The sequence below is a fragment of the Pagrus major genome, chromosome 9, assembly GCF_040436345.1.
Source record: "Pagrus major chromosome 9, Pma_NU_1.0".
Lineage (NCBI taxonomy): Eukaryota > Metazoa > Chordata > Actinopteri > Spariformes > Sparidae > Pagrus > Pagrus major.
In genome coordinates, this window is record NC_133223.1 from 512,879 (window position 1) to 534,446 (window position 21,568).

At 40.4% G+C, this 21,568-nt stretch overlaps 1 protein-coding gene and 1 pseudogene across 1 annotated transcript; both read right to left on the reverse strand.

The window, feature by feature from the left end:
* Positions 1-1,269: 1,269 nt before the first annotated feature.
* On the reverse strand, positions 1,270-21,334 carry LOC141002529 (uncharacterized; annotated as a pseudogene).
* Positions 13,175-19,137, reverse strand: LOC141002424 (G2/M phase-specific E3 ubiquitin-protein ligase-like). The gene is made up of 14 exons (XM_073473755.1): positions 18,967-19,137; positions 18,307-18,337; positions 17,479-17,640; positions 17,265-17,369; positions 16,913-17,150; positions 16,651-16,728; positions 16,237-16,296; positions 15,900-16,105; positions 15,473-15,575; positions 15,200-15,347; positions 14,978-15,075; positions 14,232-14,376; positions 13,976-14,096; positions 13,175-13,512 (listed from the first exon to the last, which is right to left on the reverse strand). The coding sequence occupies exons 8-12, from the start codon at positions 16,087-16,089 to the stop codon at positions 14,367-14,369; spliced, it is 549 nt and encodes a 182-aa protein (XP_073329856.1). The 5' UTR covers positions 16,090-16,105; positions 16,237-16,296; positions 16,651-16,728; positions 16,913-17,150; positions 17,265-17,369; positions 17,479-17,640; positions 18,307-18,337; positions 18,967-19,137; the 3' UTR covers positions 13,175-13,512; positions 13,976-14,096; positions 14,232-14,366.
* Positions 21,335-21,568: the final 234 nt, after the last annotated feature.

Genomic DNA, 21,568 nt, shown 5'->3' on the forward strand with positions numbered 1-21,568 from the left:
CATAAATTCTAGACAACAGATCAGGTTTCGATAAAACATTTTCCAAGAGATATTCCAACAGTAACTTCAGCTCATATTGAGCCACCCCTTCAAGAATGTCATGCATAATGTCCAAAGAAAAATTATGACATATAACATGAAAGAACTGTAGGCTGTTAAGAGTCGAGTTCTTTTTTAAACCAAACACAGATAACTTCTGTGGGTCTGACAGCAACTCATTGCAGTGCATTTCAAAAAGTTCCTTTCCACGCAAGATTATCTTGGGGTCATCCTCATTGTAAACATTCTGGGCATCATCTTTTTCTATCAAACATAAACGACAAAAATAACGTCCACTGAAAGATTCTGTAAATCCCAGAATTGCGTGCATCCTAGAACAACTGGATTTGTAAAGAATTCTGGTGTTTAGAGAACAATGGATGTGTCTTAGAATAACTTCCATCACAAAAGTCTTCGTATCTGTCAGGTCTTGATTTACAAGTTTCCCCAAGCAGTTTACAAATATCAGCATTTCAGCACATTAATTTTATCATTTCTAAAATTGGTATGTAAACAAATGTATTGTTCACTGGGACTTGATCATAAGTACCTGTTTGTTTATTTTGCCTTCTATCAAATCGAATTCCTAGAATTTTTTCTACTGGCTCCACAACACCCCATTTCTTGTTGAAATAATTCAATCTTTTACTTTCAGTATTGAAGTTAACAAATGGGTTTTCAAAAGTCTCCAGAACTTTTTCCAATGTAGCTCTTACAGAATTATCTTTAGGCACAGCAGACAGTACTTGCTGCTTAACCTGAGTGTGCAGTCCACTAGCAAGTTCTTCCAAATCACCAACAACTGATGAAACAACACTATTTGCTATGCCACTTCCTTGTAGTTTAGCAATAATTGAAGCACAAATATTTTCTGTATTTTCTTTGTTCCTTTGACCTGATCCATTGTCCTCAAAACACTTGGACTCTGGGTTCTGCATGGCACTTGTTCCAGCAACTTCTGAGGTATCTTGGGGCATGTGGAAATTAGTTTGAAATGACTCTGGCCTTGCTGCATCTCCACTTTGACGAGAATCCTTCTCATGAGAACAAATTAAATGTTTTTTTGAAATCTGAATATGTTGAAAACTGACGCCTACAATGATCTTGTGCACAAACTAACTTAAACCTGGTGCTAGGATAAAAACTGTGATCAAGTCTTAGATGAGAGATCAAGGACTGACAGGGAACATGCACAGCTTGACAAATGAAACACTTAAACATTTAAGTACTTTAGTTGAAGACTTTAGCACGAAACTCACAAACTCTGGGAGACTCATTTGTTGTTATTACATCAATATTGAAAACTGTTGTTTGCACGAAGGTGAAGAGCTGGCCCAGGTACTCATTCGTACAACAGGTTGAACACGTAGTGGGAATTAAACAGTTCGTCAAATGCACCCAACGAGCTAGTGGCTTGGCAGGGGTTGAGCTGTTTGTCCACAACAATGTAGAAAGTGTCAATCCTGTTCCTGGTTCGACCAACAGCAAGGATGTATGGTTGTCTACCATCTCTCCTCCGAAGGTGTTCATCCAAGCTGCAGCATGACTAAAAACAGAACGGTAACATCAACACATTACACTATCAAGTTTTCAACTGCTCACTTGGGTCTGTACACCAGAAAAGTTGAGTTGTTGACCATGCCATGACAAACTCTGTGTGTGTGTGTCTATGGAGAGAATTTTGTTCCTTTATTATTCAATCAAATAGAATAGATTTGAAACCAAAAAAGAGATTTGAGAGCAAAAGAGAGTAAGTGGCAATCAAATTTTTTTTTTTTTGAGATCGAAACAGAACAGGTTGCAATTGAAAAAAAAATATGAGAGAGCATATTTCTTCAACTTCAATCAAAACTAGTGTTTGTAAGTAAAAACATACGACCATTTTGCTTATAAATCAGTCCTATTTGCTTTCAAGTTAAAAACCTTTGCTTGCAAATCAGTCCTCTTTGCTTGCGAGCTATAAAGTTTTGTTTGCAAATCAGTCCTCTTCCCTTGCAAGTTCTAAAGTTTTGCTTGCGAATTCAACTGCACTTGATGGCGGGGCCTACGCTGGTAGATGAGAGAAGAGTTTCTATTGGTTGGTTTGACCTGGCTCCAGCGCCAGCTATGCCTTCCGCATCACCCCCACTTCTCCCTTGTGCTGTGCTGCTTGGAAGTAAGTTGATAGCCTGTTGCTCTTGAAACGTTTCCCATAAGTAATGAATTGCGCTATATATTGTTGGCTACAGCCTGCCGTACGTTCACAACAACAACAACACAAGTAATGAATTATAACGCCCTGCTGCTGCAAGCACAGTGATTAGCAGCAACATGGTTGTCTCTGCTAGTCACGGCCTGAGCAGAGTAACCTAATCAGTGAGTGAATTACAGGGAGGCGTATACAACATAGGGCTGTGATTTAAACATTTAGTGTTGCATGGTACTCGCGGTGCCAAAACGTCACGGTTCCTACACAACAGTACTACCGTGGATTACTAAACTACCGCTGAACGCGGTGCCAGTTTCCACTGTGTAGCGGGCTGCCGCTACTCCTCCCGGCTCCCATTCTCACTACAGCTGTTCTAATTTTAACAAACACACGTGGCGAATAATTTAACAAATTCACGCACATATTTCTAACCAGCCAGCATTACTGGTCTATACAGGAGCAGCTGCGTGTCATAAATGACACTGAATGATGCTTTTGACCTCCGAGATGTAGAATGTGTAGGCTATAGAAGAGAAACGCAAATTTCATCACCACTGATCTGTATAATCAGACCAAAAGACATGTCCTGTGATTTTAAGCCTCCTTTCATAATTAATAGAGGCCGTTATAATGTAGGCCTAATATATTTATTTATGTTATGTTATGATACAAAAAATACAGATATTATGACCCCTCAATGATCATGCTTTACTTTATTTTCATGACAGAATGGATAACCAAACTGCAAGATCACAAGTCCAGGTAGGCTATGCATGCACATATGTATTGTCATTGTGGTGGGAATAGCTGTATTGTACAGCTTTTGCAGGACCGGAATTAACTGTTAAGACCTTATATATCGATTTCGAGTATCTGCATTTGGTGTGCACCCAGGAGTTGCAATTCATTCGAGCTGGGGCAGCTTATCTTGACGTCCCTGAGTCTGTGTTGGACCATGTACAACAGCTGTCTGAAGTTGTCAGGAATCATCTATCACACAGTATGGTAGGGCTGAATGATTTATCGTTTTCTGATCGAAATTGCGATTTCAGACAACGCGATCATGTGATCGCCAAAGCTGCGGTTTTTGCAGCGCTCCTGACTGACCCAGGATCTGTTGTGTCAACTATTTTACACATACATGCCATCTCTTTACCATCCTGCCAAGCTCATCGATCAGAAGCGGCATGCTACTCGTGGACAGGTCACGCTAACCAATCAGTATTAACCTGCTCCTTAACATGTTCTGAAATGGCTCCAGCTGGACCAGAAGCGGAGTTAGGGGATTTAATCCCCAAGAAAAACAGCACGTTGGTCATTTGGGAGTATTTCGGGTTTGAGGCTGCAGACGTGCACCAGGTACTGTGCAAAACCTGTCACGCTAAAGTTGCAACATCCAGCGGAAACACAACCAATTTATACTGGCACTTGAAAAATCACCACAGGCATTTGCATGACGAGTGCATGATGAAAAAGTCCGGTGAAAAGTCCGGTGAAAATGATACTCAGGCCCACTGTAGCAAACAGACTACAATTACAGCATCTTTTGCCAACTTGGGAACTTGGGGCAGGATCAAGAAATAAGACTCAATAGTGACACGACGGCCGTTGCGGCCGTTAGGGTAACTGCAGCCATCAGCCGTGCATGCTTCTTGTTAATAAATACATTTGGGGGACTTCCGGTCGGTAGGGCAGATGGAGTAGACGTGTAGGCGAGAGCTCCCGTGAATGCTGAACTTTTCAAACAACCCAGCCCTCAAACTTAATTGTTAGGAAGAATTATTTTCTGTCTTTTTTAATCTCCCGTCCTGTTTTGCCCGGAAAAAACAAGTTTTCTCTCTGAAATGGCTTCGAAAAGCGGAAAATCGAACAAAAAAGAAGCTAACGCTAGCTTAACGCTGGAAGCCATCACTGCGCTGCTCGAACAGCATCGTGACTCTCTAGCCACCGAGTTCAAGACAACATTCAGCCAGCTCGACTCGAAGCTCGACCAAACGCGGCTCGCAGTAGAGGACCACGGCCAGCGTGTCTCGTCCTTTGAACTCGCTGCAGAGGACATCAGTCAAAGAGTTTCGGACCTTGAGAACATCTGCTCGACTCTGAGAGACGACAATGCTAAGCTCAAGGCTAAAGTCTCCGACCTGGAGAGCCGAAACAGACGTCAAAACGTGCGCATTTTGGGCCTGCCGGAGTCTACCGAAAGCGGACGTCCCACCGACTTTTTTTCGAAGCTGCTGCGTGAGGTATTTGGGAGCGAGTTACTGCCATCTCCACCAGAAATCGACAGAGCTCATCGCTCTCTGGCATCGAAACCGGCCTCCGGACAGCGACCGCGACCAGTCCTCCTCCGCTTACACCGCTACCAGACGAAGGATCTCCTCATCAGAGAGGCTCGGCGACGGAAGCTCGAGTATTGCGGCCAGCCAATTCGGATCGTAGAGGACTACAGCCCTGAAGTTGTCACCCAGCGAGCGGAGTATAGAGACGTAATGACTGAACTTTATAAACTGGGTCTGTAGCCTGCTCTGCTCTTTCCCGCCCGGCTCCGTCTGACGGTGCCCAGTGGAGCCAGAGAGTGGATCAGCTCTGCGGACGAGGCGCGCGAATACATCAGGAGTCTCCCCAAATCCTCGAAAACTTCGTAACGGGACTGTTTAACGACTAACCCAGCAGAGGAAAGGTGGCTCCACTTTGGGTCCTGCCTTTCTGCATGGCTAGTTACAAGATGGACGGCGTGATTTGTTTATACTGGTGAATATGTTCAGTCCAGTGGTTCATACGTGAGTATTTTAACGCTGTTCCTTTTGACAGCTTCCACAGGCTATTACTAATATTACAAGCAAATCTCACGGTGTTTGGTCACTTTGCATAAATAATGTATCTAAAACTGAATTTACTTATTCTCTCTGTTCTCATATGAGGCCCGGTCCTGCTATGAGTGTTATTAATATAGAGTCTAGTTCTGCATTACGACCCTTAAAAACACTATGACAATGTGCTTTTCCACCTGTCTCCGTTTGGAGACAATTTTAACTCTAAGTCACCTGCAACTAGACGCTTTATGTTATCTGTAATCATATCTTAGAGCTCACATTCGTTTATTTTTTATTCTTTCTATTTTGTTTGTAAAGACCTCCAAGATTAGGTCTACACATGTTTCTTTTTTTTTTAGGAGGTGCTGACTCCCTTTTTGTGTATGACACGGGAGCAATAGTTAGATGTGTGTGAGACAGGAAGAGGTGTTGTTGAATGATGTTTGTTTTGAAGAGCTTGCTGCTTTTTTTTCTAGCAGCCGTCTTGGTTGGGGAGGGTGGGTTGGGGTTAGATGTCACTGCCAGTAATTTTGTAATAATCTTTTCGAATCCAGCACAATGCTTTAGTCACACCTTATCTCTTAATATTTTGCTTAGGTCACTGCGCTCATGTTCTAACTTTATTTATCAAGCGCTATGAACAGACATCTAGGTCTACTGAGTTGGAATGTTAAGGGTCTGAACCATCCTGTAAAAAGAAGAAAGGTCTTCTCACATTTGAAACAACTTAAAGCAGAAATAGCTTTCCTACAAGAAACCCATATTCGCAGTTCAGATAACGTCCATCTGTTGTCACGATGGTTGGGGCAGGGATTTCACTCCTCTTTCCAAGCCAAAGCCCGGGGAGTTTCAATTCTCATCAGTCAAGATATTCCCTTTGTGCAACATAATGTGATCTCTGATAGGTTCGGTCGGTATGTGATTGTCTCAGGTAAACTATGTAACACGCTTGTAGTATTCGTAAACATTTATGCTCCCAATGTGGATGACGTAGGTTTTTTTAAACGACTGTTTTCATTGCTCCCAGATCTTAATACATACTCTCTTATCCTCGGAGGTGATTTTAACTGTTGGTTAGACCCGGTTTTGGACCGATCTTCTACTAACCCCAGCGCAGCGAGTAGGTCAGCCCGCTCTATTCAAGATTTTCTCTCTAACTATGGTGCTTGTGATATATGGCGTTCTTTGCATCCATATGACAGAGAATACTCTTTTTTTTCACACGTCCATCACACGTACTCAAGGATCGATTATTTCTTTATCGATAACGAACTTATTCCACTGGTTCATTCGTGCGCTTATCAAAGTATTGTCATCTCGGATCACGCCCCTATTGTTCTGACGATGTCTTTCCCTGGCCTCCCTCAGAGGAACAGACAGTGGCGATTCAATTCAACTTTGCTGTCGGATGATAATTTCGTCAAATTCATGCAGGAGGAAATAGCCTTTTTTCTTACTACAAATATGTCTCCAGACATTTCTTGTTTAATTGTGTGGGATGCTCTTAAGGCCTACCTTCGGGGGCAGATTATAGCCTACACCGCACAAGTGAAGCGAAAATCTCACCAAGAACAATCAGACCTTGTCCACCAAATCAGAGAGATTGACAAACAATACGCCCAGACTAAGTGTCCAGATTTGTATAAAAAACGGTTGGAACTTAAGACCAGATTTGATCTGCTCACCGCCTACTCAATTGAACAATCACTTTTAAAGAGTAAAACCATGTTTTACATATATGGAGACAAATCTGACAAATTATTAGCCAATCAACTCAAAGGTCATAAAGCAAAACAAAATATTTCTAAGATCCAGTTACCAAATGGCCTTATAACTGCAGATCACCTACAGATTAATGAAGCATTCAGGGACTTTTACACCCAACTTTATACCTCAGATTGTCAGAGTGATTCTAATGCAATTTCTGACTTTCTAAGTGGTCTTAACATCCCTAGTCTTTCATCAGATATAACGAAGAGATTGGAAGAACCTATATCCCAGACAGAAATAGCTTCAGCCATCTCTACAATGCAGTCAGGCAAGTGCCCAGGCCCCGATGGCTTCCCGGCAGAATTTTTTAAGAAATTCACTCTGCTGCTTTCCCCACTGTTATGCTCAGTCCTCTCTGAATCTTGCAGGCAAGGTTCACTTCCTCCATCATTTACTGAGGCCTGTATTACCCTTATTGCAAAGAAGGGTAAAGATCCGACTGAATGTGCCTCCTACAGGCCTATTTCCCTCCTTAACACAGATGCTAAAATTGTAGCCAAGGTCCTAGCCCATAGATTGGAGACTGCCCTCCCTACAATCATATCTAAAGACCAAACTGGCTTTGTTAAAGGCAGGCAATCCTTTTTCAATATTAGACGACTGCTTGACATTATCTACTCTCCTTCTGAAGATATCCCAGAATGCGTTGTCTCTCTCGATGCAGAGAAGGCATTCGACCGGGTTGAGTGGGGGTACTTATTTGCTGTGCTGGACAAATTTGGCTTTGGCCCAAAATTTACTTCATGGGTTAAGTTACTTTATTCACACCCCACAGCCACAATTCGCACGAACTCACAGCGGTCAAGACCGTTCAATTTGCATCGCGGAACCCGCCAGGGATGCCCCCTGAGTCCCATGCTTTTCGATATGGCCATTGAGCCGCTTGCTACAGCACTCCGTACTTGCAAGGACATATCTGGCATCTGGAGAGGTAGCACGGAGCATAGAGTTTCGCTATATGCTGACGATCTTTTGCTTTTTATTTCTTATCCGACCGCCTCACTACCTCCCGCTCTTTCGCTGCTCAGTCAGTTTGGTAAATTTTCAGGCTATAAGTTAAACCTCAACAAAAGCGAGCTATTTCCTATCAACAACAACGCACAAGCTTTAGACCTTGCCAATTTGCCTTTTAAAATTGAGAATAAGAAGTTTTCCTATCTAGGTATCTCAGTTACAAGAAAGCACAAAGATCTATTCCAAGAGAACTTTACCATGTTATTGAATCAAACTAAACAAATATTAGCACAGTGGTCACCCTTGTCATTATCTCTTGTCGGACGTATTAACTCTCAAAATGACCATTTTACCAAAATTTCTGTACCTCTTCCAGGCCCTACCTCTCTTTATCCCTGGATCCTTTTTTCAACTTCTTGATTCAGTTATTTCTTCATATTTATGGCAAGGTAAACGACCACGTTTGAACAAGAACCACCTGCAGAAAACCAAGGCTACTGGTGGTCTTGCTCTCCCAAATTTTCGCTTCTATTATTGGGCTGCTAACTTGCGCTGTCTTGCGTTTTGGTCTTTTTATTACAGCCAACCTGACTGCCCCGACTGGGTAGAGATGGAACTACAGTCGGATGATAATATGTCAATTCTTGCACTTCTCGGATCCCCACTCCCACTTCCCTCACTCAGATTCATTAAAAATCTGGTGGTTAAACATTCTTTAAAAATTTGGGCACAATTTAGGAAATATTTTGGATTTCACAGCTTCTCTCTTCTGAGCCCCATCGCATCAAACCATCTTTTTAAACCGTCCTGCCAGGATTCTGTTTTCTGTGAATGGCACAGGAAGGGTATCATGCGCTTTAAAGACTTGTTCATAGGCAACAGCCTGGCATCTTTTGAGCAGCTAAGTGAAAAATTCAGTCTTCCTAAGTCAAATTTTTTCAGATATCTTCAAGCAAGGCATTTTGTTCTTTCTCATTTACCTGGCTCTTTAATATCAACAGATTTGACCACTGTTGATAGAGTCCTCTCTGTCAATCCACTTAAAAAAAGGTTAATTTCAGCTCTGTATAACATGGTGTTGGATCTTGGGCGTGCCTCCACAGATAGGCTTAGAACAGCATGGGAGGAAGACTTGGGTCTCTCTCTATCAGAAGACACTTGGACTTCAATACTTAAACTGGTTAACTCGACCTCCCTCTGTGCACGTCACAGTTTAATTCAGTTCAAAGTGGTGCACAGGGCTCATATCTCAAAAGCAAAACTAGCCTCTATGTACCCTGATATTAGCCCACATTGTATCAAATGTGGTTTTGCTGAAGCTTCACTCATCCACATGTACTGGTCCTGTTCGAGCCTTACCAACTACTGGAGGGAAATTTTCCATACACTCTCCCGGGTGTTAGGCATCAGATTGGAACCAAGCCCGTTGATTGCTCTTTTTGGGCTCATGGAGGCGGAGGTCGAGTTGTCCATAGAAAAACGACGTACTATATCCTTTGTCTCCCTGCTAGCTAGACGACTGATCTTGCTCAGGTGGAGGGACACCTCCTCCCCCACTCACGCACAATGGCTAGAAGAAATCATGTCCTGCCTAAAATTGGAGAAGGTTAGATACTCGCTTAAGCAATCAAGTGGGAGATTTCAGAAAGCATGGGGTCCTTTTCTTAATGCATTCCAGACCTTGTGAAAACTTGGCCATTAGGTGCAGCTTAACAATACTATGTACTCTTTGCTTATACTTATTTTTAGCGCAGGCTCTAGATGTGGCAATGTGCTCATATTATTGTAGTGTATTGGCAGTGACTGTGAAGGGATTATTTTTCATTTGAAGATTTTATTTGATATATTCTTTCTTTTCTGTATAACGTTGCATTTGGGGTTTCTTTTTTCTGTTTTGTTTTTTTTTTGTTTGGTTGTTACCTTGTGTTTTTTTTTTTTCCTGAAGTTATATTGCCCAATTCATGTCTGTCTGGACACATTGGTGTTGATTGTTGTACTCATGTTTACCTCCTGTCTCTGTAATGTCCACTCAGCATTGCACTTATATATATTGAAAATCCTTCAATAAACAGATTTTGATTTAAAAAATAAATACATTTGGAAGCAATTTTTAACTTTAGTTTTCATCCTTGCATTAGAGTAATAGCATTTAATGTTTTAATGTTACTGTACATTGTGAATATTGCACTGAAGCTTGATTTGAAGGAAATCGTGAATCAAATCGAAATTGCAATATCTGCCAGAAAAATCGCAATTAGATCTTTTCCTAAAATTGTTCAGCCCTACAGTACGGCCCCTCCACTGTTTGATGATGTGGCTGTTGTTGAATGAAGTGGGAGTGTGGGGCGACCCCGCCTCAACATAGACAGACAAACGCTGCTGAATCTTCTTGGTACAGAGTTACCACTGACATCTCTTGCGAATCTCCATGGGAGTTCAAGATCTACCCTTTACAGACGAATGCATAACCTCTCTGTCAGAGAAGGGTATTCAGACATCCCTGATCATATTCTAGATTTAAAGGTTAGGTCAGTGAAAGCAAGATTGCCCCATGCTGGCTACAGGCTAGTCAAAGGATCCCTTAGATCAGTGGGTTACCGGATCCCATGGAGAAGAGTAAAAAGTTCTTTGCAGCGTGTGAATGGTGCAGGAGTAGTAGCTCGAATGGTCCAGCTGTCTTGCATTGCAAGACGGACGTACTCCATTCCTGCTCCTCTGTCACTTGTCCACATCGACACAAATCACAAGTTAATCCGGTGTGTTTTTGCCTACTGAACTTCTTCTAATCAACTGTGAATTGATGTCACTCACTTGTAATATCAGTGATGACTAATGTAGAGGCTAAACCTAGTGCTTAAAGCCACTGAGGGGCTGCATAGAGGGCTGAACTTAGGTTGACGCGCTTGCCGAACACTGCGAGACACAGACGACTTCGGAATCGGTTAATTTGCGATCATGGTTTATTTTTCCTCACCAAAACATCTTCTAGTGTGAACAAAGTCCATGCACCATTACCGATGCGACTCGCCTGCCGCAGAATGACAGAGCGGTCGAAAACTGTGTGCTCTTCCCCTTTGCAGCACCTGACCCCTGATCCCGGAACAATAACTCCCACCTATGTAGACTCCCCTTTCGTGGTGCGCTGAGGACACCTACTGGCCCCATACAGACACGCAGTCACACGGAAATGGCTCATACAACTAACAATCAACTTTTTGGTAGGTACAACATTGTGATTTATGGAGCAATTGATGGCTTCTCGAGGAAGGTAATCTTTTTTCACAACCTTGTTCACCATTTTTTGTTTTGAACCACTACACACACTTTGTTACAGATATTTTATCTGGACACAGCAGGAAACAACAAAGCAGAGACAGCTTTGCAATTCTTCATGGATGGAGTTCAGAAATGTGGATGGCCATCAAGGTAAGTGCAGTTGTTCAGAAGAAATGTGACAAGATTTTGTTGTCAACACACAATGTTAGCAGTAGTAAACTGAAAAATAATAATCCATGTTCCAAACAGCTGGAGTGACTGACTGATCACTATTCCTCATCAGTTCAATGTCATTTTACTCAATGTCTAATTTAAGTCTATTTTTGAGGTACTTGTAGTTCTCGAGTGCATTTCCATTTTATGTTAATTTGTAGTTCCACTCCACCACATTACATATATGTAATACATAATATGTAATACTTTCTGTCCCACTACATTTGATGGTTAAATATGAAACCTTTCTGTCTCATGTATTCAGGGTTACATTTCTGATGTCTGAGTTGTTAACAGCTCCGCAAATGATTTTTCATTCTAAACTTCTTTCATGGTTTCATGTCAATAAATGTTTAAATAATCAAATATTTCACCTAAAGTCAAAGGTTAGAAAAAAAAGTAATTCCTCTCCCATTAATCATCTCACCACCCCTCAAATTTCTCTGCTAGCCTTTTGGCGTGGCATGGGACTTAGGTTGTAAACAACTGGACTAAAATTAGTGCATATAAAGTGTAAACAATTTCCACCTCCAGTAGCTAAAACCTTAACATGCTGTTCCAACACTAATGCTTCACTATTAAAAATCTAAATATGTCATATATAATAATGTATCAGTCAGAGGGATCAAAACACTACTTTTACCACAATACAGTGAGCTGATAATAATTATGGACTTTAACTGTAGCATTTTTCTACAGAGAACTTCTACTTGAAATTCAGTATTTTTACACTGTTGTATTGGGAGTTTGGCTTAACAACATTATTTTTTTCTATTCTGCAAAACACAGGCATTTCATGTTCAATCTCACTGCAAATTATTAAAGGGGAATTGTCGTTTTTTACAACCTGGACCTTATTTCAAGCATAAAATACGATCATTTACTCACCCAGATAACTTTGGTGTCATTTGGAGTCGTTCGGACGAAATTAGATCCAGTGGAGCGCCGTGTATATCCATATAATGCGAGTGATCGGGGCACCGAAGCGCAGCCTCTATATAACGCATTATCTGCTGCGAAACTAGATCATTTCACCAATATTTTGTTATGATACGCTAGCGATATTCCCCTCCGAGTCCGGGGTTGCCTGTTATCAACATCCGGGGTCTGTAGGTTGACCTACTAACCTGGCTAAACTGGCTTTTCAATTCAAGCTTCGGGGACCAAACTACACCAGCTGCTTTTACACAACTGACTGCACTCCATGTTCTTGCTCTGTCCTACATTTTTTCTTTTTGTACATATATGATGCATCTAGTCTGGCATGGTGTCCCACAATGTGCATGGGATCTTCTCAACCTATCATAATTAGTTGTTCTAGCTTAGTATCCAAAGCTAGATGTTTTACTCTTTATAGTAATCTGTGCTATCCCAATGTGTTGTTTCCACCACAAATCCAGCAACCAGAACACCCACCAACATTGTGAGAGTATGATGTGGATTGTAACAGAAGTCAGTCAGGATAACTCAAATTTCATTGTGGCCATTTGTGCGTTTCTTTCTTCCTACACTGTTTTAGCTGATCCACTGAATAGTTACAAATATATCCTGATGTTATTCTTTGTAGCTTGTTATATTGAAAATTAAATAGTAGCACTGCCAAAGCTCTGCCAAAAGGCAAAACAATAAACACATTTCCATTCCTGTTAAATTGACGCAATAAAAGCCTCCTGTTTATTTGTCAGCTGAAATATTTTAATATGAAAGAGAAGCAGCCAAGTAACTTTGATTTCTCATCCACATAAAAACAAATACAGATTTGAGTGGATACATCATCCACATTAACAAAAACATATTTCAGTAGAGGTAGACTTTAATGCTAAAATGGAACAACTTTTAGTATCCATGACATTGGTCACAGTACAGTATTAATTCAATTAACTACAGTAACATCAATATTAACGTTAACTTACACATTAACTTGAATTAACTTATTTATTCTTCACAAATAAATTCTCAACAGTTTTAACAAACCACATCACACTCTGTCAAATCCTGCACCATTTGATTGCAGTTTGCAGTAGTGTTTTGAAGGACTCAGTCTTTGATGTGGGCGTGTGATAGTGTCAGTGCAAGCACTGACAGTTGGAAAGCAAATACTATGAGTCGGCATGTCATTCATACATTCATGATTAAACTTCACAGTGATACTGAATTTCTGCCGCTCCGCTAAAAGCAGATGTCTGTGGGCTTGACCCGTCATCCACTGCATGACTGAGGATACAGTCAGGGTATCTTCTGTATGATCAGGGTGTGCATCTTGAAAAGACAAAAAGCTTAAGTTGTAAGAAATCTGTTCAGTCATTTTATATGCCAACAATTTGGTGAATTGCTCAGTGTTTTTCAGCAGCCTGGGTTGGTTTGCTGTAAATGCTCATGTATTTTTTTGTTAACAGCAGGCCTGGAGGAAAATTAGTGTGGTACTTGTGATTTTTCTTTATTCTAAACTGCACTACTAGTTAAAAAGGTAAACATCTGTGAGCTATCTTCTCAGCAAAAAACAGTTTGGCTAAGTAAATAAGTACAAAAGTATGGGATGTTTAGAGGGTAAATCTTTCAAGAGTTCAGAAATGTAAGTGGGAGCTTGTCCATGAATGGCCTGATATGTGATAACCAATATTTTAAAATGAATCCTGAAATAAACTGGAAGCCAGTGCAGAGAAAACAAGATGGGGGTGATATGGCATTCTATTACTTACTTTAAATTGAAGGTTGTACATACCTTCAAGTTCAAGAAGGAAGTCCTGAAAGTACTCCAAGATTTTCCGTTCTTTCACATGCTTACTTGAACCACTTGAGCTGAAGTTCAGGGCCAGATGGGAAAGGATGTAATGTGAGTCCACCTAGATTAAAAAAAAAAAAAAAGGTAATCTGAGATTCCCTGATAATTACCCGCTTAAGAAGCAAGGGGTAAGCTAAGGAAATACCATGTAGTACAACTTGTAAAAACCTCGAAGCTATACTGTACAATAGCATACCAAATCATTGTCTCCAGCGATGAAGAGGCTGCGACACACTTCTGGCCTTGTCTGTATCACTTTGATGAGGTTATACACTTTCAGGCCCTCACGTAGTTGTTGGAGTATGGGCATGCGTTTTGTCGTCACATGAAGTCAAATTGTCCTGAATACAGAAAAATTAACTTCACACTATTGCCTAGGTGTAGCACTGAAATGGTGGGAAGGTGCGAATACAGCAATGTAAAAACACTATTACAAGAAAAGATCCTGCATGAAAACTCCTACTACAGTAAAAGTAAATAAGTATTATCAGCTTTTTGTAGTTAAAGAATATAAAGTACAATATTAAACTATCATAAAAATGGAAATACTTAGGTGAAGTACAAGTACCTTCAAATTGTACTGAAGTGCAGTACTTGATGAAAGGTAAATTTTAGTTACGTTCCACCACTGACGTTATGGCAGCAAGCTCAAGAATAACGCCATGAAAAAGGCTTTGCTACTATATGCAGGCAATACCATTTCCTTGTATTCCTATATTAACACGAAACAAACTTTCAACATTTTAACAGGAGCAGAGTGCCTCAAGATCATTTGGCTTTACTCAAATGGTCAAAAAGATTTCACATTCAAGCCAAAGAGCACCTTGGAAAAGACTTTTGGAAAGCGCTTGCCATTATTCTCACATTTATTGAGGGGAAAACAAACTACACATGGCAATCTGGGGTCACACTGCAATGTGTTACAAAAACGGTAGTATTTACCTCAGTATGCTGTCTTTGTGCTCCATGTCTATTTTCCCTGTGTAGCCACAGTCCACGATGTCTTGGATGTGGGCTGTCATGTCATCTGCTTCTTCAATCTTAAATAATCACACCCAAAACATTAAATTATACATTTATTCTTTTCAGTATTAAGTAGTATGTGTGAAGCACTTTAAGACAATATTAAATAGGTACAATGTCTGAAAAAAAAAGTCAACTTACCGCTTGTATCAGTGGTGAGTGAGTGGTATCATAGACATCAGCAGCAGAAAGATTGCCAGAAACAAGGAAGTCATAACACCATTTTTGCAAGTACCGTGGTGCTGGTCCTCCTTGTGCTATGCTCACTGCAAAAATTTCCCCTGCAGCCCTACAAACAAGAACAGGATGGTTTAAACAACGTAAGTACAAGGGGAAGTCTCAGTTCTGTTTCACAATCAGAATCATATGTGTGTATATATATATATATATATATATATATATATATATATGCACCTGAAGAGCTCATCATCCAGGTCATTGAGCGAGTATTCAGCGAGCATCTTTCCCTTTTCACCATCACCTTCAAAAAGTCTTTTTTGTATCCCAGCCACCATTGCTATAATCCAGAACAAAGCAAGTCAAATCTTGGAGATACACTAATAATAAATGTAATTTATTAATCACTGGCGATTAATAAAACACTCGTTAATGTGTTCCTACATCTGAAACAAAACACTCTGCGTTTCCCATCTCAGGCTGAATCAACTCAGAGTTGGTTTTGTCAAGCCTGTTTGTAGAAGGCACCTCAGTTCAGAAGTCAAAGAAAACAAAACAACAGAATCAACAAGACCACAAAGAAAAGATACACAAGCCACAAGTAATGATTCTTCATTTGATTTTTACCCTGTGACAAAATTACTCATGAATGTCCAGTACTTACCAGACAGAAATTCTTTTCTTAGGGCCCCTGTATCGAGCCCCGGCTCACCCAGGAATGTAACTTTCAAGGGATTAACTGGACTGCCATTTTTTTGACGTTTCCACATCTTAAGACCTCTTTCCACCACATTCTCCTGAGACACACATAAATCAAAGGTCTTGTCGGTGTCCACCTGAGATCTGACCCACATGATGACATCCTCCTCACTGTAAGAATATATCAAATCTCGATATAAGACAGATATTGGGACATATGTTTTTAAGCACATATAAAAGCATTATATTAAAAAAAATAAAAATAAAATAAATAATAATAATAATAATAATAATAATAATACCATGAGATAAGATCCAAATCAGCCTGAAGTGTGTCTCCTTTACAGGCTCTGTCCTCAGGACTATAACAATAAAGGCAATCATTATTGGTCTTCACAGATAATATGCTGTCAAAATTAGTGTACAAACCAGACATCTGGCCTTCTAAGTCTCAAAAAATAATAAATGCAACATTTCACATGACACATACAAACTTATAAATGAATCTACAGAGTAGGAAAAAAATGTCAGACGACCAAAAACAATGACCTGCATCCACAAAAACTTGCATGAACCTCTTGCAAATAGGGCATTGGACCTCATCTTCCTGCATGCAGGCATATGAATTAACAACCTGAGCAAAAAGCTACAGGCAAACTCTTATCATCAAAACAGTAAAACAGTGACAGTAGTACAGTAAAAAAAAAGTGCTCTACTTGTTGATGGCTGTGGTCTTCACAGGTTGATGAGGCAGATCCAGATGTAGATTGGTCAACAAAGATCAAATCTTCATCCTAGATGTAAAACAAAACAGATGCAATAACAGCTCTTTAATATTATGTCAGAGCTAAACTAGGGGTGTTAAAAAGTTACAAGATAAGCTATATTTGGTTCACAGCTTAAAGATGGCTCAAACAGTCAATATACACACATATTAAACTTGTACTAACTTTGATAATTAACAGTAAGACATTTCACCTGTGTTTCAGGGCTACAATGCACTACACAATCATTGTGTTGCAATCCTTGCAGCTAGCCTTTGGCATGAGGGCAAACTCAGGAGCACTAGCAGGGAGAGGTGTAAGGTCAAGTTCGTCCTGAAGAGGAACAATAAACAGGACAAACTTCCCTCCCCCTGAAGCACTTCTTAATACGGCCCCAGTGTAGCCCTCAGCCTCTAAAGGAAAAACTGAAAGTTTCCTCCTTCCATTTCCACCTATTAAAATGACAAACAATGTAAGGACATAAACCATGATGTATTCATGTTTTTCTGCAGTATTAACACAGCAAACATAAAAGAAGTTGCATTTTAAGTACAGTAATTATGTACCTGCTGCTTTAGAAAGGAGCCACCTGTCCTGGAGCTGTGTCATCCTGGGGAATGTCTTCACCACCAAATATTTTTTGAGGTATATGAAAGGCATTGCACAGAACCCTTGATGGCACAGGCAATTAGGCAATGTACTTGCTTCAACATACATAATACCTCAACATGTGATATGTCAGAATCTACTGACACAGTCCTCTTCCCCAGGCCAGCTTACATAAAAGTTAACTCCTCCCTGGGGTTTGGAGTTACTTCCACATTAGATCCAAGTAAAAAAAAGAAAACATCGAACGGCTTCCATATCTTCACAGCCTTGGCTGTAGGCATTTGACCTCTGGGGAGTGCTCTTTTCTTGCCTCGGAAGAATCCAGGGAAAGACCTGTGTGATTGTAAAAAAATAATGTTATTAGTTCCAACTTAAAGTAAGCCGACTGTCAAGCCACATGCACCACATCCAAGTACCAGAGAAAATAATACAGATAAACAAATTAAACCACACAACCTAAATCAGCAGCTCCATCATTGCGCTACCATCATGGCAAAGCCAGAGTAATGTAATTTATTTTACCTGAATAATCCCATACCATTAATGGTGAAATTGCAGGTACAGTATAATGTCTACAGTAGAAACAATGTAGAAAAAGTAGTAAAAATGTACAGTGTTAAAAGCCTAACTTGGTCATGTTCTCTCCACATGAAGAGAAGAGACTGATCCTGATAAAATACATGTAACGTGAAAATGTGTATTTACATGACACATTTAGGTGGTCGATTTACATGGGTGCAAAACTGTCTACCTGGCCATTTCAGTCTGGACTGAGAGTCGCTGACTCTGTCCCTGTCCCTGTCCATGTCCCTGACTTTCATTCGGCATCGCCCTTGAAATCAGAGACAGGAGGTGTCTGGCCGTCTCTGTGGCTTCACGTGCATCATACTGGAAAGGGATTTCACATGTATGGACATTGGTAAAAGGACATCAGTACATTACAGTACAATGCATTACTGTCACTTAGGCTGTACAGAAACAAATTAAGCAATGACTTACCCTAGCTTGTGACTGCTGTTGGTTTTCCATTCTGGCATTAAAAGAAAAACGGACATATTATTTTGACAGTATTTATGTAACATTGCATAACAATAAAAGTCATGGTCAATAAAAAACAACAGCGAATGAAGATCAATGTAGTGTTCCCAATGAATCTGTAGATCCATTCCATAATATTACAGACACATAAATCTGAGTTTGGTAATGTGTGTGAATTTGTTAAATTATTCGCCACGTGTGTTTGTTGACATTAGAACAGCTGTAGTGAGAACGGGAGCCGGGAGGAGTAGCGGCAGCCCGCTACACAGTGGAAACTGGCACCGCATTCAGCGGTAGTTCAGTAATCCACGGTAGTACTGTTGTGTAGGAACCGTGACGTTTTGGCACCGCAAGTACCATGCAACACTAAATGTTTAAATCACAGCCCTACGTTGTATACGCCTCCCTGTAATTCACTCACTCATTAGGCTACTCTGCTCAGGCCGTGACTAGCAGAGACAACCATGTTGCTGCTAATCAGTGTGCTTGCAGCAGCAGGGCATTATAATTCATTACTTGTGTTGTTGTTGTTGTGAACGTACGGCAGGCTGTAGCCAACGATATATAGCGCAATTCATTACTTATGGGAAACGTTTCAAGAGCAACAGGCTATCAACTTACTTCCAAGCAGCACAGCACAAGGGAGAAGTGGGTGTAATGCGGAAGGCGTAGCTGGCGCTGGAGCCAGGTCAAACCAACCAATAGAAACTCTTCTCTCATCCACCAGCGTAGGCCCCGCCCATCAAGTGCAGTTGAATTCGCAAGCAAAACTTTAGAACTTGCAAGCAAAGAGGACTGATTTATAAGCAAAATGGTCGTATGTTTTTACTTACAAACATTAGTTTTGATTGAAGTTGAAGAAATATGCTCTCTCATATTTTTTTTTCAATTGCAACCTGTTCTGTTTCGATCTCAAAAAAATTTTTTTGATTGCCACTTACTCTCTTTTGCTCTCAAATCTCTTTTTTGGTTTCAAATCTATTCTATTTGATTGAATAATAAAGGAGCAAAATTCTCTCCATGTGTCTGTCTGTGTGTGTGTGTGTGTGTGTCCCAAAGAAGTCCTCGCTGTTGAGGAATTGTAGCCAACATGAAGACGTTCAGTTTAGTCCTTTTGTTTGACTATGCCTTTCCAAGTCATTTCAAATTGAGTTAATACATATAAAATACTAGCTAATTGGATAAAAAAAAAGACATGCATACCTTGTGAAAGTGCAACATTTTGTCCACTGCATCACTGGGGCTTATCTTGGTCCTCTTCTGTCCAGCTGTGGGTGGCAGGAGATGGAGAAGGAGCAGCAGAGAAGCCATGTCACTGTCCCAGGCTATCAGGAGGATAATGAGGTGAAACAAGCCATTAATATCAAGTTGGAATGCACAAAGTAACCAGCACTTGCTGTTAGGAATAAAAATCCATCATGGCGATTAGCTTACTGGTGTCATTGTTCTCTGTCAGTTTCTCAGCAGTTTTTAGAAGTCGGCACACCTCAATTGACTGAGTAAGGTGTCTGGCCTCATTGATAACCTTGGGCCTGAAAGTTGTGTCCCACTTCTCAAGCATCTTGGAGGCTGTTTCAGCTCCAAACAGCAGAAGGAAGTCTTGATTCAGCTGTTGATCACATAAGCATATAACAGGGTTTCTGCAGGTTTGAACAAGTCAAATTTAAGACTTTTTAAGACCTTTTTGACCCAAGTTTCGTGAGTTTAGACTTATAATATCGTCTAAAGTGTGAACGCTGTCAGCCCGCCCCTTAGTCCCGCCTGCCACTCAGGACAACAAAACTGAGACATCGCTCTCTCTCGTTCTTCTCTTCTTTTAATTTTTCAACTCTTTACTCTACTTTGCGACACGCTCCAAGGCAGCAATCTCCGCAGAATTGACCACGTGTTGATTTTTCTCATTTTTATAATTGAATTAAATTTAATTGATCTTGTATTGAGTAACAACGGAAGATCTGCCCGGCCAGCGTTTCATCCTCTCGTTATTTTATTCAAGAAAGTTGAATTAGTTTACGAATCAGATGCTTAAGAGTCACCACTCAAAGCAAGAAGAACATCTTTATTAAAGACCACCATCGTTGGTAAAGACTTGCAGTAGCCTTCTGCTTCAACAACACTCCGGAGGAGTCCGTAGCTCGACTGCAGGACCGAAAGTTGACCGAAAGTTGACCGAAAGTTGTGGACGTCCCAACTCTCCAGACAAAGTAGGCTAAGCACCTTGCACACTGCTGGATTCACACACATGAAAGAGTTGGTGTCTTTTTGGCTTCTGATTCATATCTTTTAGCTTAAGAGGAATTCGGTTAGGGTCTCGTTAGTATTAAAATTACTCTCGTAATATTTGAGTGCTTCCCCGACCCCGATTTCACCATCTGCCCACGTCCATATAATTCCATTACTTTAATCATCACAGTCTCCACATTTTCTGTTATCATTGTTGTTTGTTTAAATCACCATTTCATTTATTTACCCTGATTTATCTAGTTAATAAACATATTTAACCGTATGTCGTTGTCTGTGCAGGTTTGTTTTTAATGTGGAGAACCGATGGAAACTGTGTCCAGTCAGATTTGATTAATTCCCTCTGGATTATTCAAATAGACAAAACATCGGAGGTGGTGCCCCATTTATGAGTGCTTTATTAATCGCCAGTGATTAATAAATTACATTTATTATTAGTGAATCTCCTACATGCTCATATAAACAGGTCAAGACCATATTCTTAAAATGCAAAAACATACAATTGAAAAATGCCCCACTTGCTATGTTAATTCAATGCAATGTATTTTGAAAATTCATGATAATCTTTCTTAATATAATGTTTACAATCTAACAATTCACTTAACACTTACCCATGGCTCTCAGTCATATGGCTAGCCAATATGTTGACAAGCTGTCTCCGGGTGCGGTGAGTGAGTGTCTTTTCTGCCTCGTACTCGTCGATGACATCCTCACCCCCAGGTTTGCAAAGCAAGGCATTTTTTACCATCTATTTGTGTAAAAGAAAATAAAGTTTTCAGTGTACAAATCAGTCTTTCAGGATAAAATCATTTTAACAATATACCACAAGATTAAGAGTAAAAGTTAAAATCACTGATTCAGGAGGGTTTCTCACACACAAAAATGGATCAGCAATTTCAGCAAAAAAATCTAACTTGTTTAACTGATTATGGAAGTGCGATATGATTTGTGATGAAACAATGTTGTTTCTTATCTGCCTTAG

Excerpts from the sequence above, each read along its gene's own strand:
- LOC141002424 (XM_073473755.1), bottom strand. The coding sequence starts at position 16,089 with ATGTGGGTCAGATCTCAGGTGGACACCGACAAGACCTTTGATTTATGT. Across the intron at positions 15,348-15,472 it reads CTGGATGATGAGCTCTTCAG|GGCTGCAGGGGAAATTTTTG; the intron begins GTGCATATATAT and ends TCTTGTTTGTAG. Across the intron at positions 15,076-15,199 it reads ACTCACCACTGATACAAGCG|ATTGAAGAAGCAGATGACAT; the intron begins GTAAGTTGACTT and ends TGATTATTTAAG.